This window comes from Folsomia candida, unplaced genomic scaffold (assembly GCF_002217175.1).
Source record: "Folsomia candida strain VU population unplaced genomic scaffold, ASM221717v1 Fcan01_Sc003, whole genome shotgun sequence".
NCBI classification, from domain to species: Eukaryota; Metazoa; Arthropoda; class Collembola; order Entomobryomorpha; family Isotomidae; genus Folsomia; species Folsomia candida.
In genome coordinates this window covers 2,863,511-2,879,954 of record NW_019091195.1, presented here as the reverse complement: position 1 = coordinate 2,879,954, position 16,444 = coordinate 2,863,511, and the positions used below count along the sequence as shown (strand labels likewise).

Below are 16,444 nucleotides of genomic sequence, written 5' to 3'. Positions count from 1 at the left end.
ATCTTAAATACTAAAAATAAATGCTATTTATAACTTCAAAAAGCTGGTAAAAATGGATACAAATCTCAAATTGAGATTTCCGAAATCTCATGAAAAAAATGCAATCTCAAAGTTTACGTTGACATTGAAGATTGGCAACAAAGTCAGAGATTGGGAAGAACTCGAATTTAAATTTTCTTGCCTGTGTTTTTGTGTTACTTTCTCCGAATTATTTTTAGATAAAAATCTAACTTAAAAAATTGTTAACAGCAGCTGGAAAATCTCCTTTTGGACTGGGAACTTGTCCTAAAAACGACCTTGAAACCTATCAGCGCAGATGAACAGCCGAAAATCATTTGCAATCGCTAGATTTAGTAAATATTCCAACTTTAAGAACAACAGTCTTTTTACTTCGTGTGGTACAATAATCAAATTACAACAAAGAACAATGGCATCTTCATCAACGCCGAAAAATGAATCAAAATCTGCTAAAAATCGTCTTCAGCACGAAAAGGTAGTAAATATAATAATATAATGGCACAACTTTCACTTTACGTTTAAAATTCAATTCTTTGTTCTAAATGACGCAAAAATTTGCAATTTTAGTCGCCTTACCTCCTCCAACATCAGTCCAACCCAGTGAACTGGTAAAGCCAAAACTAAAGTAAATTTTTTATGTTGTAATCAATTCATTAAATATGCTCTGGGTTAATGTTAATTTCACAGGTATCCCTGGTCGAATGAGGCTTTCGAGTTGGCAAAATCATCCAACAAACCTATTTTCCTCAGTGTTGGCTACTCGACGTGTCACTGGTATTTTCACTGATATCTTGAAGGTAGCAATACTTAATTAAAAATTTGCAGGTGTCACGTCATGGAAAGAGAGTCATTTCAAGACAATCTCATCGCCAAAGTCATGAACGAGAAGTTTATCAACATTAAAATGGACAGAGAAGAAAGGCCAGACGTTGATAAGATATACGTAAGTATACCTTTCACATTACAATTAATTTTTAGTTAGTACAGTAGGATTGTGTCTATTTAGATGACCTTTGTCCAAGCAATTAGTGGGTCTGGAGGTTGGCCAATGAGTGTTTGGATGACTCCTAATTTAAGACCCTTTTACGGGGGGTATGCAAAAAAATCTATTAACTAACTGGCAATAGTAAAAAAACGCCATTACGTTATGGTATTAAATACCTTAATAATACTTGTAGAACCTACTATCCACCCGACGATCGCTACTATGGCCGACCCGGCTTTAGATCAATTTTAGAAACAATTTCAGATCAGTGGGTTGAAGACCAGGAAAAATGTGAAAATTCCGCAACAAAAATATTGGACGTTTTAAACCGAGCAGCTAATTTGCCAACTGGTGAGACGATTACGAATGGCCAACCTGCTGCAAGCAGATGCCTCCAACAGCTAACACGTTCATACGAACCAAGTAATTAATTCATTGTTTTGCCCAAATTCCCAATATATACATGTGCATAATGTTAATTAACGTTTATTACTTTGCAGGTTTTGGAGGATTTTCTGAACACCCAAAGTTTCCACAGCCGGTTAACCTTCATTTCTTAATGGACTGGGCTATGAAAAACCCAAATGATCCAACTAGGTTTTCCGTTATCAAAATGGTAGAAACTACACTAAAAGAAATGGCCAAGGGTGGAATTCACGATCATATTGGGCAGGTATATTTTGCAACATTTTTAAAAAATCAACAACTTGACTTGTTTTTTGGTTTGTTTAGGGGTTTGCACGATACTCGACTGATAAAAAGTGGTTTGTTCCCCATTTTGAGAAAATGTTGTACGATCAAGCTCAACTAGCTGTGGCTTATTCAAATGCCTACCTTTTAACAAAAGATGAGTTTTATACAACGATCGTTCGTGATATTCTTAGTTATGTTGGTAGGGATTTAACCCACCCAGAAGAAAATGGAATATATTCGGCTGAAGATGCGGATTCAAAGTTTTCATTTGATTCAGTAGAAAAGAAAGAAGGTGCGTTCTACGTATTCACAGATTCTGAGATCGAAGAGATACTTGGAAAGAATAAACAATTGTCAAACGGAAAGGCACGAGTGGCTGATGTCTTCAGGATTCGTTATGGCATAAAACCAAATGGAAACGTCGATCCCTTAAGTGATCCACATGACGAATTGAAGCAGCAGAATGTTCTCTTCGAAGCAATGACAATTCCAAACATTGCCAAGAAATTTGATGTATCAGAGGCTGAAATTTCCAATGTTCTTGATGAGGCTAAAACAGTCTTATTCAACTACAGAAACATTAATAGACCCCGACCTGGTTTAGACACGAAATTTGTCACGAGTTGGAATGGTACGCATACATAATATGCACAAAATTTCTAGTTCAAATTATTATACTTTTAACTCTAATTCTAATTCAATGTGCTCATAATCCTGTATTTATCTTTGTAGGTTTGATGATAACAGGTTACGCCAAGGCAGGAATGGCACTGCAGTCACAGGAATATATTGATCGAGGCGTCAAAGCCATGGAATTTTTAGTCAAATATGTCTTTACAACTGATAAGAATGGAAAATTTGATCTTCTCCGATCATGCTATCGGGATGAACAAAACCAGGGAGTTTGTAATCTTCAAACACCAATATTTGGATGTGTGGATGACTTTGCCAATCTTGTTGCTGCGTCTATCGATTTATACCATGCTACTTGCGACCTGAAATATTTGAAGCAAGCGATTCAGGTTAGAATTTACTGGATAATGAGAGTATTTTTGGGTGAAACCCTGTACATGATCGCTATGTCCGTCCGTCCGTCTGTCGATCCGATAACTCTTAGCCAAACAACATACAGACTTGACACTTGAAACTAACTTATTTAGGTCAAGGGACAGACATGATTAGAAAATAATAGGAAAATCCTTAGAAAATCATAGGTCATGATTTTCTTAAATTAAAACATTATGTGAGGACTCAAATCGATAGTATCTTCAAATAACTATGGGTCATTTTGATCTGCGGTGACCGTATGGAAGAGGTAAAGGGTCACAAATGTCGAAAACAGACGGTTCAATTTTTTTTAGTAGATTTTCAGCAGGTAAAAATAACATGGTCTTCATTTTGACTTATGTATGTATGGTACATTATTTTCACGGGTTGGTTACATGAGTTGTTTCCGTTTATTGAATGGTATATTTACTATTTTATTGTGCTTAATTACGTATAATAGTATGTTGTTCTCACTCTGATAATTGTCATACTTTAGTTGCAACAACGACAAGACGAGTTATTTTGGGATGATGCAGTAGGAGGATATTTCACAAGTAGAGCCGGTGATGAATCAGTCATTATCAGAATGAAGGATGGTAATAATATTTTAGAAATCTGAGAATCTTCACGGCTATTAAATCGTTCTAAATAACTAGAAATTATGTAATTATTCTTCTTTATTGCAGATGACGATGGTGCAGAACCTTCGTCTAACTCTACATCTGTCATCAATTTAATTCGCCTTAATTCATTTCTTCAAGACGCGTCATACTCGTCAAAGATAGAAAAATTATTCAAACAATTTTCCGATAGAATTTCAAAAGTCCCAATTACCCTTCCCGTAATGACGTCAGCTCTGACAACCAACACCAAAGGGGCACACACTATTGTATACAACGCTGATGACGCCTCAACGAAAGAATCTATTCGGAAACAATTGCTTCCTTTGGGCACAGCGTTAATTGGATTGGAATCTAAAAATCACGAGGAGATATCTCAGCTACTTCCATATGCCAAAATTTCACTAACAAAAGACATCACTGGAAGAAAATTTTGTATTTTCTCAAAAGGACAAGATTCCCCAAATGAGACGATTTCATCCTTGGACGAACTGGATAAACTGTGGGTGTAGTGCAATAATCAGGCATAATATAATGTTCCACAAAGAATTTTACAGCTACACATCTGTTTCTAAACCCTATTGTTTTAAATAAAATGTACGTAACATAATATTTGACTTAAATAGTGGAATGTGTATATCTGCATACATCATCAAATCATATGCATTTACTTCAAGCTCAAAACGTTTGCCAAGTGCAGGAAATTGCAATGCTTCCAGATAAACTGGTTATACATCATGATAATTGGTAGGGCTCGGTAAAAATGAAAATTACCAAAAGTACGTGTGTTGACGCTCGATCGACACCATTAATAAAAACTTCAATCAATCAATCAATCAATCAGTATGAATTTCATACTATGAAAGCAAACTATAGTTGTAGCTGAAAACTTTATTTGGCTTCTGGTGCCGAACTGCCCCAGCTGCGTTTGCGGCAGTTGGTGGTTTGGTGCTCTACGAAAGGTGTTCATCTTTTTGCGTCGATAAATTGTAAACAATTTGATTAATCCACTCCTAAAAATCATCTGATTGAAATGACGTGTGCTAATTGTAGCACTGCATTTGGGGACGAGATCCTTATCTCGCGTGCAATTCTGTCCACATGGAACAGTGGATATGGAGACGATTTGACGTGAGAGAAATTTTTGCTTGTTACATAATTAATGACGTATATATATTTTGCAAATTGTTTTGCTAACTATTCTGAATTTAGCTCTACACCTTTGGTTAGGTCGGAGTACACCAGTGATATGGAAATCACACAGTCCCAGGAGGAGGATCAAGATGACACTTCTTGTAAAAAACACAAGGAAACTCCTGGATCAATACCTTCCATTAAACCAGCATCTACATCTCATCATAATGATCGAATACCAATCTTGGAAGCGCTCTCTATAATTTTCGAAATTTCACCCCTGCGTTTGAAGAAATCATTACACTTTGATGCTAAAGAGTTCAATGATGTAGTCCAAGTATTCAAACCCTGTTGGAATAGTACGGAACAAGCTGTGGCAAATGAATCTACTTACAATGCACCAGATTTTGCGTTATGCTCAGATTGTGGAAGATCACTAACTGTGCTTTTTACAGCATTTCGAGATTTTGTCCACATGCTCAAGGAAGATGGTGAATTGGGGAAAAAGTTGCAAAATTTAGAGGTTCGAAGGAAAGAGTTAGCCACACTTATGTCGACTAAAGACGATGGGAACCATGTGACTAGCAAACAGCCTAGAAAAAGAGGACGACCCCCCAAAACCAAAACCAAGATTAACGAGGACAACGACCAGCCAGTGAAAAATGTCGCTAATGCAAAGAAACGGAAACGACCAAACCGAGCTTCGATTAGCCCATCTCGTTCAGCATCTGATAGTGAGTCCGAGATGAAAAATATTATAGTCATAAAACCCGAGCCAGGAAATGCAATGGAGATGGAGTTATCTGATTATGTTGATGAAGATGAAGAGTTGTTACACTATAGTTTTCGGGGTGGACGAAGCAGCAGTGAAGATGATTCACCCCCAGATTCACCAATAAATATGGGTATAGTGATTTTCAATTTTGATTATTCCGAGTTATTATTTTACAAATGTAATGATGTGAAACTATATATAGATCTAGAAATACGTCCACGAAGCCCCCGCCCAGTTCGCAAGACGTCGGCAAGGAACACAGACTGGGCCAGACTCTATAAATCTGAAGAAGAGGAAGACGAAGATGACATACTTCCACCAAGAGATGATCAACATGGCGATATTGGAGCTGGCAATGAAACCGAAATAACTGCAACAGAAGCTGAAGGTGAAGACGGTGACGAGGAAGAAGAACAAGAAGAGGTACGTCATCCAGATGATGTGGAGGCTATCCTAAGCAAAGTACAAGTCGCGTGGAAAGAGGAGCCACAAGACTTGGAATTTGATGATGACAGTGATGAAGATTATCGTCCTGATTCAGATCTAGAAAATTTGATTGTTCCAGGTAATAACTTTACTATAACAATGTTAAGTAGTGGTAGTTATGTATAAAAACGCAATTCACATGTCAGTAAACTTTGATTATGTAGATACCCGATCCACAAAAAGAAAACGAGTTCGCAAAAAGCTGGCAAAACCGGAAGTCTACTCTATGGACATTTTCGAGTGCAAAGAGTGTGGACAAGTATTCGCCCATCGAAAGAGTTTACAAATCCACTGTAGGACTCATTTTAATGACGGATTATATTCATGTCCGACTTGTCTCCAAGATTTCCCTTCAAATGAGCTCCTGAAACGACATCGTAGGCAATTTCATGGGGAATATATTCCATATCAAATGAAAGGCAGCAACATTGACTTTGATTCTCTGATTGAGAACGCAAAGAAGTATGAATGTCCCGTTTGCCATGAGCTTTTACATCGATTTGACCTTCATACCCATGTTAGTGAGCATAATGTTGAAAATCCTTGGAAATGTCCTTCCTGCCCACAAGAGTTCTCAACTTTAGCCGATTATACTCGTCACAAAATTTTACTGCATACGCAACGATTAAAGCATCCTTGTTCCGTGTGCAATAAAGAATTTAGAAGTAGTTATCATGTACGACGACATCAAGTTGTCATACATAGCGTTAGATCTGATAAACTCATTATTACGGATGACTCCTCGTCAGAGGCCGAAAATCAGGATACAGACGACAACGACGATAATTGCGTAACCAAAACAGACAAAACCTTGAAGAAAGACACTCCCCCAAAACGTCGAAGACACAAGTGCACCGAGTGTGAGAAGAAATATTTCAGATTAGACCAATTAGTCGAACATCTCATTACACATGGCATTGGCGAAAAATTCCAATGCGAAATATGTGGTCGCGATTTCACCCACAATAGTAGCAGGAAACGCCATATGCTGCTTCATGCTGACATCAACCAACACCGATGTAGAGAAGATGACTGCGAAAAGGCGTTTTCAAGGAAAGATCATTTAGTCCGACATATGGATACTATTCATGGAATAAAATTGACCTGGAATGAAATTGACTCGGTTTATGATGTACCAATAAGAACCCCCAAAGCTAAAGAAATCCCTTGCCCATATTGTCAGAAGATGGTGAAGCGTGAAAGGATGAAGCTACATTTGGTCACACACACTGGAGAGGTGCGTACAAAGGAAATAGCTGCAACACAATCTTATTACTATTGATTCGTTACATTTAACTAGCTAATCACTTACTCATTTATATTCACAGAGGCGACATGTTTGTAAGCAATGCGGCCTGAAGTTCGGTTTACGGTAAGTTTGCGAAACAACACAACAATAAACAAAAGTTTATTATTATTAATGATCATGAATGGTATTGAATTATTTTTGTTGAAGATTTCCAATAATAGCAATATGTTTCCTCCTTAGAACAACACTCAGGACTCACATTCAATGTGTTCATCAAGATCTTCGTCGCTATGCATGCAATTTCTGCGATAAAGCCTTCAAACGTTCTAACCATTTAAAAGATCACTTGAAAATTCACACGGAAGCTGAAAACAAACCTTTTCAATGTAAACAGTGCTCAAGATCATTCAGGAGAGAAAAAAATTTGAAATCTCACATGGTCATTCATTTTGGTGGAAAGGACTTTGTGTGTGAATTATGCGGCAAATCATTCAACAGGTAACTAAATACTTTTTATATTAATTATATTAATAATATTATAATTATAATTACAGATTGGATAACATGAGGGCTCATGTAAGATCTGTCCATGAAGGTATTCAAATTAGAAAGAAGAGAGCCTCTTTGAAACCTCAAGGTTCAAGAACAAAGAATAAGTCCTCACAGGAATCTGCTGAAAAAACACTGGACGATAATAATGATGACGAAGAACACAAATTTTTGCCCTTGGAAAATATAGTTATAGATGAAGTGGATTCAACCACCATTATTACTGCAATGACCCAAGATGGCGAGCATGCTTCCACGTCATCCCCCTCAATTACAGATTCAAAGATAAAAGCAACACAACAGGGGCCGTCATCATCCAGAGTAATAGCGCCAAGAAAACCATATCCAGGTCGAAAGCGTGGAAATAAAAATAATAAAAATCCTCCTCCACCAAGTGAAACAGTTGCTTTATCCACAATCTTAAACTTGGAAGTTGAACCTGGAACGATTCAAGTTCCTCCACCAGGAACCATTGTGACCCTTGCAACAACAATGGGTAACGTCATCTCGGCTGAAGGTTTGGGGCTTGAAACCGTGCAAATAGAAGAGATTCATGCGGCTGTTGAGGGGGATGATAATACTGACGCATTTGATGGAGGACAAGAAGGACAAAGAACGACCATTCTGCAATTAGCACCGGGACAAGTTTTTCCTGCTTCTTCTGGCCAGTACCAAACGACCTATTATCAGTACACGTATTATCAGCAAGAATAAATAAAGCGGGTGAGGACAGACAGACTTTTGCGACGTAATCCGTCATAGTATGTATCATAACAATAATTCCATGACTCGAGACACATGCCATTAGGTTGTCTCATGTTGTAAAAAGTTTTATTTTTTAGTTAATATGACTTTTGTTTTACAACTTAATTATTTTATATATGACATAAAATGTATGCACAGACGTCATGCATGATTACAACACGGATTTTGAAAATCAATTTACGTGTCATGTTATGTCAGTCAATTAAATAAAACTATTTAATTTTGCATTCAACCAAATTCTTGTCGTCATTTTCACATTGCACACGCATTATTCATTGTGTGAATTATTTTCATTGAACGGAATTAGTTGACGGTGTAGCTTAGTTAGAAAAATACAATTATCACATCAAGTTCGCCGAATTACTTTTAGTTGCAACATCCAATTTATGCATTACTGCCCTATGGGTAATTCCAAGCAGCAATAAGTAGTTACAAATACAGATAAGCGAAAACAAAAGGCCACTTTATCGCTTACAAGTATATTATCGTTATTGAATATCCTGATTAATCAACCAGTTGAGGTTGGAGTTTGGAATGATGACTTCAACTCAAAGTTCAACTTGGGAAGTTCACGCAGTTTAGGTGAAAATGTATGTATGTATGTATACTATAATGGATAGCGCATACATACGAATATACGTAAATATTTAGCTAGGATATCCAAGAAATGGAAACTTACTGGACATCCAATCTGTTTACTGATTCGGATACAATGTCGATTAATAGTAGGAATATAAAGATTAGCGATAAAGCATAAATCTGTTATCGGACATATGAAATTCCATCTCTACGTACAATTTACCAAACTTAATTTGAGGCATCATTGCATCAGACGCATTTTTCATCCAATAAAATTTGAAATGACTTATTTTCAGACACAGACACCATTAATTGTCATGTTCAACATGCATGTACACATAAGTATGCATGCACATACATATTTGCATATGCGGAAAAGAGATTCTAGCAAATGGCGTCTGCATTTATTCATTAAATTCGACACACTATGCTCTAGTTGCGCATACATATACATAAATCACAAAGCATACATACATATGTACTAATTTCATGAATGACAAGCTCCACACATCCTGGTCGTGTCAAGTCTAAATTGAGAGTGATCTGGATTTTGAGATTTACGGCATATTTATAGCCTATTCACTGCGTCATCTTCTCGGCCCATCCGCCATACTCATCATCATCCTATAGGTTATCAGCAATTATATTTTGTAGTCGTTATTCATTCCAGCCACAGCCTCAGATCAGAGAGCTGGACATGCAGGGTCGTCGTCGATGTCGTTCCTCCTTGTTGTGCTGGACTCGCTGGACCAGTAATGTCGTCCGTGATGATCAGAAGCTCCATCCTAATTTCCCGTCGTTTTGGTCATGGTGTTCAAACTCGATTTTTATCACTCATCACTCGATTGAGAGAGAACGGGTTCAAGGCTTATTATTTTACCACCAATAATGCAGCAGCAGAGCTAAATACTTAATAAACAGTATGCACCACTATACAAGCAAGCAAGTTCTATCCAGCAATTTAAACATTGATGTTAATTGCAACAGTCAAATTCCTCCTCCAGTTACTTTCCACCGCACTGACAATAATTCTTCCATTCTATGTATAAAAATACATCCAAATGCACAGAACAGCAACCGCATAAAAAAGCCAACACACACAACACTCCAAAGTACAAATTAAATATTTCAACTCGCTAACTTTGTTCAATTGCCTTCCTGACGCGATGTATAAATATTTAGCGTCATCACTCCAGCAAAATAAATCATTCATATCCGTCCCATATCCGCGTATAGCACAAATAAGGGTATTAAAAAGCTGTAATTGCTCATACATAATTATTCCACATTAGTTTGACACCAGGCAATGCACACTTTTCTTTCTACCACTCCTCCATCATCCACATTACAAATGCAAATACATTTTAATATCACTTCAAACTTGGTGTTATTAACAAGTGGAACGAAGTGAAGCGTAGTTATTGCGATCGATTTGTCCGTCCGTCCGTCAGCACGATCAGTTTCGAACAAATTAATTTTTTTAGTTCTGTTTTCGGATATCATCGACATTTAGTTTTAAAAGTAGGAGCGAGTTCGTTAAATGACGTTTTAGGTCAAGAGCCAAAAATGGCGAATTTTTAATCTTGACCGTTTTAGACGTAGTTTGGGGCGGAGACTTCAGAAATCACCATCATTTCGATGTACATCGACCTGGTGAACACGCCAAAGAGGTCAAATCACCAAATGTCATAAAATGTCGAAACGTAAAAAATGCCAAGTTTTTTTTGCACATGATGCATCTCGAGCACGCATATCATTGCACTCTGTTTCCGTGCGTTTGTTATATCTGTTGCTGGAGTTTACTTACAAATATTTGTGTTGCACAAACGAAACGAATCCAAAACACGTATTATTACCTGCGCTCTCTGGAAATATTCATGCAATAAATTCCTCTTAAGCTCATCATCAAATCTGCTGTTTAATATTGACAGCCGACAGATACGCATAAATAAATTTTACAAAAATTACTCACATCCAATAATAATAATCCACATCTATCAAAAATACTTGCAATGAATGACTGCGCATATTATTGCCCGTCTTGTTTTACGTTTACAAATCATAACCAATCAGTACATGCATGCATCAAAAATAAATAACTCAACATCCGTCTACCTTTTTTCAAAATTGAATTACTATTGTAGGGAAAACTTAGGACACGTTTTATGATGATTTATATAATGCACATCATAATTTAGATAGTACATTTGCTCGTATCATATATACAATTCTTACTTGGTATTCGTAATGGTTAGCCGATTACGGAATAATAATTAATGACATTTTGAATAGGCTATACAAGTTGACGACGACAAGAAACAATATCCAGTCGGGTCTGGTTTTATAACAACATTATCGCATCAAATTTGCGTGTTATTATACACATGAGAAATCTTTGTAATTTTTTGCGTCTCAACAATTACAACAAATTACCAGCCAGTAAAATTGTCCGCCCAACATTATTATAAATATTTTCCATCCCATGCTTTTGCCTGGTTAGATATATATATTTTTTTAATTTACACGTGTAAATAGGCAAGTACAAGTTGCGGAACAATTCAATGTCAAATAATGTCCTCCAATTCGCACCTTTCAGTAGTTGATGCATGCATGTGGGTACTATACTGTTAAACCATTTCGTCTTTATGGTGCTAGATTTCCTCTAGAATTTTTCTCATGAAATCAAAAAGGTGACTGTAATCCAAGCAGCTCGGGAAACGCAAAATCGCCTAATGCAATACCACTACTATCTAAATACATAAATAGCTTGCAATTCATGCCGGAATAAGTACAGAATATAGCAGTCTGCGCATGTACATCTATATGCATACGAGTTTATAATTTAATGACGGCATAAAGTTAATAATGATTCAACTCCACTTGAATTGCTCTTGACTCAATAAAGTTGTGTGACTTATATCATCGCATCGTCGTTTTTCATCGTTCATATAATTAATACATACATACATATTATCGCATCGTAAAAACACACTTCAACTTTGCTTTATATATTGCAACGCAACCTCGCAATTTGCTGCACTTTAACCACCGCTCTGACAATTCCTCCAGTCCCATCATCATCCATGCGATGCGACTCTCTCGCCAATTAGTACAGCAAGTCAATCGTGACGGACAAAAGTAAAAGTGTCGCTCGAGAATTGTGAATTGTGAAAATTTTTCATGGAAATCTTAACGAGCGCTAAACCCTGCGAAAGTGGCCGTGTATTAATTTTACATTTTTTCCAAAACTCCCCGAAACACATCTGAGTTCTTCTGGCTCAAGCTCAATTCTTCCTCTCGAAGAATGAGGACTTTGCGTTTATATTTAATTCCAATTATTTTATTTTAATATTTAATAATTAAGTGTAAAAGTAAATTATTTATTTAACCAGTCATTATTATTACTAAAGTTGAGTTGGAGTGAGTGAAGGAGAAAATTAATAATCAAATAATGAAATGGGAATAATTTAATTAAAATATTTATGCAACACATACATAACATAATATGTAATATAACCTTGACTGGATTTACTTTACATAACAACACCCTCACGAGTGTGTGGAGTGAGTCAGACAATACTAAATTTGAAATATGAAAAACTCTAAAGTTACTTATTACTTGACCATGCACAATAATACTGAATTTAAAAGCAATATAAAGTAATAATTAGTAATCGGTGAACTAAAGACTAAAACAGACAACGCCACCGCCGGAAGTGTGACCTCGGGCGGGGATTGGTTATTTGATGCTGCTACCGTCGGGACCAAGCAGAAGAGGAATATCAAGAACCAGTTACGACGATGGAGGTTGGAACGTTGGAGGAGACGCCGAGTTGGTTGTCAATTAGGACGAAAGCAAAGAGATTCACGGCTGCCGTTAGTCTTCAAGTGAATAATAATGAATCGTCGACTGATGATATGTCCCCATCGCGAGAGGAGGAGGACGATGATGATGATGAAGTAGTCGAAGTTGTTGACGGGTCTTTGTCAGCTCAACCAAAGAAGATGAACCGTAAATATCGTCAACAAATGCCAAATTCCAATGTGTCACATGAAGAAGGGGAAGAAGATGATCATCATCATTCTCCAAAAAAGGTTCGCGTAGCCGTTATCGACGGCTCGTCCAGATGCACCAGTACAAGCAGTAGCCCAAGTCCTGGCCTGCTTAGTTGTGGGTCCTCTGCAGAGGATGATGCATCGTCATCAGTGTCAACGTCAACGTTGTCTGCCTTTTCGTCATCTTCTCCATCGCCTAAGCAATTTGCCGTCGGAGGAATGGAAATAATGGCATTATCTGGACTACCACCAAGAAGTTACCAGGATTTGGTATTTGAAGATAATAGGAGATTATTATCCAACAATCCCGGTGGCGAGAGGATGAGCAATACCAGTCACACAACTACAGCATTAGGCTTTCGCCCTCACAGTCTCAATGGCAATAATTTTCAAGACTTTCGGGATAGACTGCCTGAGATTTCTATATCTCCGTTGCCATTGTCCAATCAAATTTCTGTCATCAAGTCCACTCGTAGCTTCCTTCGTGGTGGTCACAATTTGGAGGATGAGAGCGAAGAACCACAAGACTTATCCATTAATAAACCAAAGAGATTTGCAACAACTTCTTCAATTAGCTGTAACAGTAATAATAGTAATACAACAAACAGTACCGCACTCAACTTCTCAACGCCAAAGCTAAACATGGACGACGCCAGGGATGAATGTGTTCAAGATTTATCTCTACGTGTTCCCAGTAATTCTTTCAATAATTCAAATTCCGCAATAACAATAACAACATCGACGCCCACCAATAATCGAACGGGACCAATAAGTAATAGGATGATTATTGTCAACTCCTCGACAAAAAATTTCACTCCCATTTGTCGAGACCAGAAACAACAACAAAAACCTCAGAAGAAAGTAGCAGTGAAAGTATCGAGCTTAATTTTTTCTGATTCCAATAATTCACTTTCACCTTCAAAATTAAAATTTGAACAAAGTGAGGATTCCAATACAAGTAGCGTCAGCTCGTCGTTACCTAATAATTCACAGGTTATCAGTAGTAGTTCCAACAACTTGACGAACAACGATGAGGAAGGTGAAATGGTGATTGTTGATGTTTCACCAAGCTTCAAAACTGTCAATAATCCATTAATTGGCATAAGTAGTGTTAGTACAACCACCGATGCCGATTCACACCCAAAAAAATTCATCCAACAACAATACATTGCACCAATACCGGTGGATACAAAACCCCAAATAAATGGAAAAATGCATGACACGAAAAATGAAACTTCAATGATCAAAGAAATAGACACAGAGACTGGGAATGATGTGGAAATTAATAAGAGTCGTAGAGGAAGAAAACGTAAAGATGAGGAAGCAATAGGTAATACATAATGCATACCTGCCAATAATTTACAATGAAAGTAATATGTCTATAATAAAAGATATTTGTCTGTTGGGTTTTACAGGAACCCGATTTGAGTGCTTTCTCTGCAATTTTACTAGTGTAAAGGAAAATGTATTAAAAAACCACATGGTTCGAATGCATACGGTGAAAGGAAATCGTGGAAATGTCAAGTGCACCGTCTGCGGCTACGCGTGCCCAACACTTGAGGAACTTCGATCCCATCAAGAACTTATTCATGGACAAGGTAGCAAAGAGGACGGAGGTTCAGGGGGAGTAAGTGGAAGTGGAAACGCGTCAGTCGAATCCAAAGTTGCTTTCCACGCTTGCCTACATTGTTCGAAGGTAGAGTTCTAGAATTCATTTTTTGACTTGAACAACTCGAATATATAAAAATACTGATGGTTTGTATTGTTCTGTCTGCAGAAATTTAGAAGTACTCGCCAATTGGAAGCACACCTCCGACTTATTAAACAAAAACTCAAGTGGAAAGATCTCAAAACTCGACGTATGATGTCATGAATATTTTTTTGTCGTCTTCATTCATGATATTTTCGTGATCGGTCTAGTAATTAAGTTTAAATACCTTACTATATATACTTTGGAACGAAAACGTGTATAATATTCTCATTTTCAAACAAGCTACTACTCTCCTGAGCATTTTTTTTGACTGACCTTCTCTAATCAACTATGTAATAAGTAGTACCAAGGTCTGACTTTTGATAATTTTTTCTTATCGAATCAACATGTCTACGTTTGCGTACAACATAAAATATTGTTCTTGAAATTATCTTGATGCGATTATATATTAGTCAACAAATATATATACACACACACCAGTTAATTAGAATAATATTTGTCCGTGTTGACTGCAATAATTTTAAAAGTCAGCAACTTTAAATAATTCACAATAAATATACATGTTATATATGTATGTGTATCAAATAGTGGTTAATAATAATGTTAATTTGTATATAATGGTTCCTAATTACTTTAGCTCAACATTTTAAACGGCAGCAAAAACGAACGAATCAAGTTTTTTTTATTGTTTTTATGTTTGACTTTTTGGAATTTTTATTTTATCTACCGCACAAATAGCCAAAAGTTAGTTGTCGATACACAATTACCTCAAGGTGTTCTAATGAATGACTAGATTCGTGTGCGAGTCAGTGGATAAGACTTTTACTCAACTTATGTAACGATGGTTGAGTTTAGGGAAATTGTTGTATTGAAGACCCTCAAGATAAAATCCTTGTAATAATTATGCTTATGCTACTCTTTACATAGGATTATGTAAAAAGTAAAAGTTGTTCGGATTGTTTTTTGAGATTTACATATATTCCACAATTATCTTTCATCATAATAATCCTATACATATTTAAATAATTTCAACAACCTCTAATACCACTCAGGAAGGATAAGCTATACCTAAATATATTGCTGAATGCATTGTTTTGTTAACATCATTGTTGTGTGTCAAGCTGTTTGATAATATTGTAATTATTAATATTTTTACACCCAAGTAATTAGCGTGGAATGTGTAAAAAAGTAATAATGGTGGTTTTAACTAACTGATACCGATTAGACCTCTTGTCATATATAAAGACTTAAATACTACTCATATTTTACTGTCTGTGTTAAAACAAGTTGCCAGTTTTGTTTGGCACGACTTCCTTGTTTTTGTTAAATATTTAGTTTGTTACACTTCGGCTTATATTCTAACTTTCAATTCATTGACGGCTATTATTTTTTCATGAGTTACCATTCGCGAATCTCACTACGTATGTAATGATGACAGTATATGCATATAGATGCATTATTTCAAAAGAAATGCGTTTTATCGGTCCTTGTGATGCACGTGTAAAGGAAAATAGTTTACTACCTACCCCACCACGCATGAATCACATCTCGTATTTCTAATAATTCCTACACCAACATTTCGAAAATTTCTGGATTCAAGTACATTTCCAAAGAGAAAGTTTGCGCTTTAATGTATTTAATTTATCAATTCGGAGTTAATTACTATCATCAATACCAGTTTTAACCAAATTGTGTTACAATTATTGTTATTTTAAAGTCGTTAAATAAATTGGAAGTACAATAAAAATAACGTGTGATGTGATGGACTTGGACTATA

At 36.5% G+C, this 16,444-nt stretch overlaps 3 protein-coding genes across 4 annotated transcripts; all 3 read left to right on the top strand.

Annotated features, from left to right (window-relative positions):
- Positions 1-171: 171 nt before the first annotated feature.
- On the top strand, positions 172-3,986 carry LOC110845603 (spermatogenesis-associated protein 20). The gene is made up of 11 exons (XM_035850456.1): positions 172-493; positions 586-626; positions 706-792; positions 844-961; positions 1,025-1,110; positions 1,197-1,426; positions 1,504-1,676; positions 1,736-2,327; positions 2,429-2,718; positions 3,240-3,339; positions 3,430-3,986. The coding sequence occupies exons 1-11, from the start codon at positions 317-319 to the stop codon at positions 3,873-3,875; spliced, it is 2,340 nt and encodes a 779-aa protein (XP_035706349.1). The 5' UTR covers positions 172-316; the 3' UTR covers positions 3,876-3,986.
- Positions 3,987-4,312: 326 nt separating this feature from the next.
- Positions 4,313-8,558, top strand: LOC110847341 (protein suppressor of hairy wing). Of its 2 annotated transcripts, none has more exons than XM_022094272.2 (7): positions 4,313-4,494; positions 4,594-5,402; positions 5,475-5,837; positions 5,923-6,995; positions 7,087-7,130; positions 7,248-7,505; positions 7,562-8,558. In XM_022094272.2, exons 1-7 carry the CDS (start codon positions 4,397-4,399, stop codon positions 8,268-8,270), a joined length of 3,354 nt encoding a protein of 1,117 aa, XP_021949964.1. In that variant the 5' UTR covers positions 4,313-4,396; the 3' UTR covers positions 8,271-8,558. The 2 variants fall into 2 exon arrangements, with proteins under 2 accessions (XP_021949964.1, XP_021949963.1); XM_022094271.2 differs by having other exon boundaries at positions 4,576-5,402.
- A 3,119-nt stretch (positions 8,559-11,677) lies between these two features.
- On the top strand, positions 11,678-16,414 carry LOC110845622 (serine-rich adhesin for platelets). The gene is made up of 3 exons (XM_022092076.2): positions 11,678-14,286; positions 14,372-14,652; positions 14,734-16,414. Exons 1-3 carry the CDS (start codon positions 12,702-12,704, stop codon positions 14,827-14,829), a joined length of 1,962 nt encoding a protein of 653 aa, XP_021947768.1. The 5' UTR covers positions 11,678-12,701; the 3' UTR covers positions 14,830-16,414.
- The last annotated feature ends 30 nt before the right edge of the window (positions 16,415-16,444 follow it).

What these genes read in the sequence shown, in the direction of transcription:
- LOC110847341 (XM_022094271.2), top strand. Translation starts at nt 4,397, where the DNA reads ATGACGTGTGCTAATTGTAGCACTGCATTTGGGGACGAGATCCTTATC. An exon ending in AGATTCACCAATAAATATGG is followed by an intron (nt 5,403 to 5,474) that starts GTATAGTGATTT and finishes AACTATATATAG; the next exon opens with ATCTAGAAATACGTCCACGA. An exon ending in AGAAAATTTGATTGTTCCAG is followed by an intron (nt 5,838 to 5,922) that starts GTAATAACTTTA and finishes TTGATTATGTAG; the next exon opens with ATACCCGATCCACAAAAAGA.
- LOC110845603 (XM_035850456.1), top strand. Translation starts at nt 317, where the DNA reads ATGAACAGCCGAAAATCATTTGCAATCGCTAGATTTAGTAAATATTCC. An exon ending in CAGTCCAACCCAGTGAACTG is followed by an intron (nt 627 to 705) that starts GTAAAGCCAAAA and finishes TTAATTTCACAG; the next exon opens with GTATCCCTGGTCGAATGAGG. An exon ending in ATTTGAAGCAAGCGATTCAG is followed by an intron (nt 2,719 to 3,239) that starts GTTAGAATTTAC and finishes GTCATACTTTAG; the next exon opens with TTGCAACAACGACAAGACGA.
- LOC110845622 (XM_022092076.2), top strand. Translation starts at nt 12,702, where the DNA reads ATGGAGGTTGGAACGTTGGAGGAGACGCCGAGTTGGTTGTCAATTAGG. An exon ending in TAAAGATGAGGAAGCAATAG is followed by an intron (nt 14,287 to 14,371) that starts GTAATACATAAT and finishes TGGGTTTTACAG; the next exon opens with GAACCCGATTTGAGTGCTTT. An exon ending in CTTGCCTACATTGTTCGAAG is followed by an intron (nt 14,653 to 14,733) that starts GTAGAGTTCTAG and finishes TTCTGTCTGCAG; the next exon opens with AAATTTAGAAGTACTCGCCA.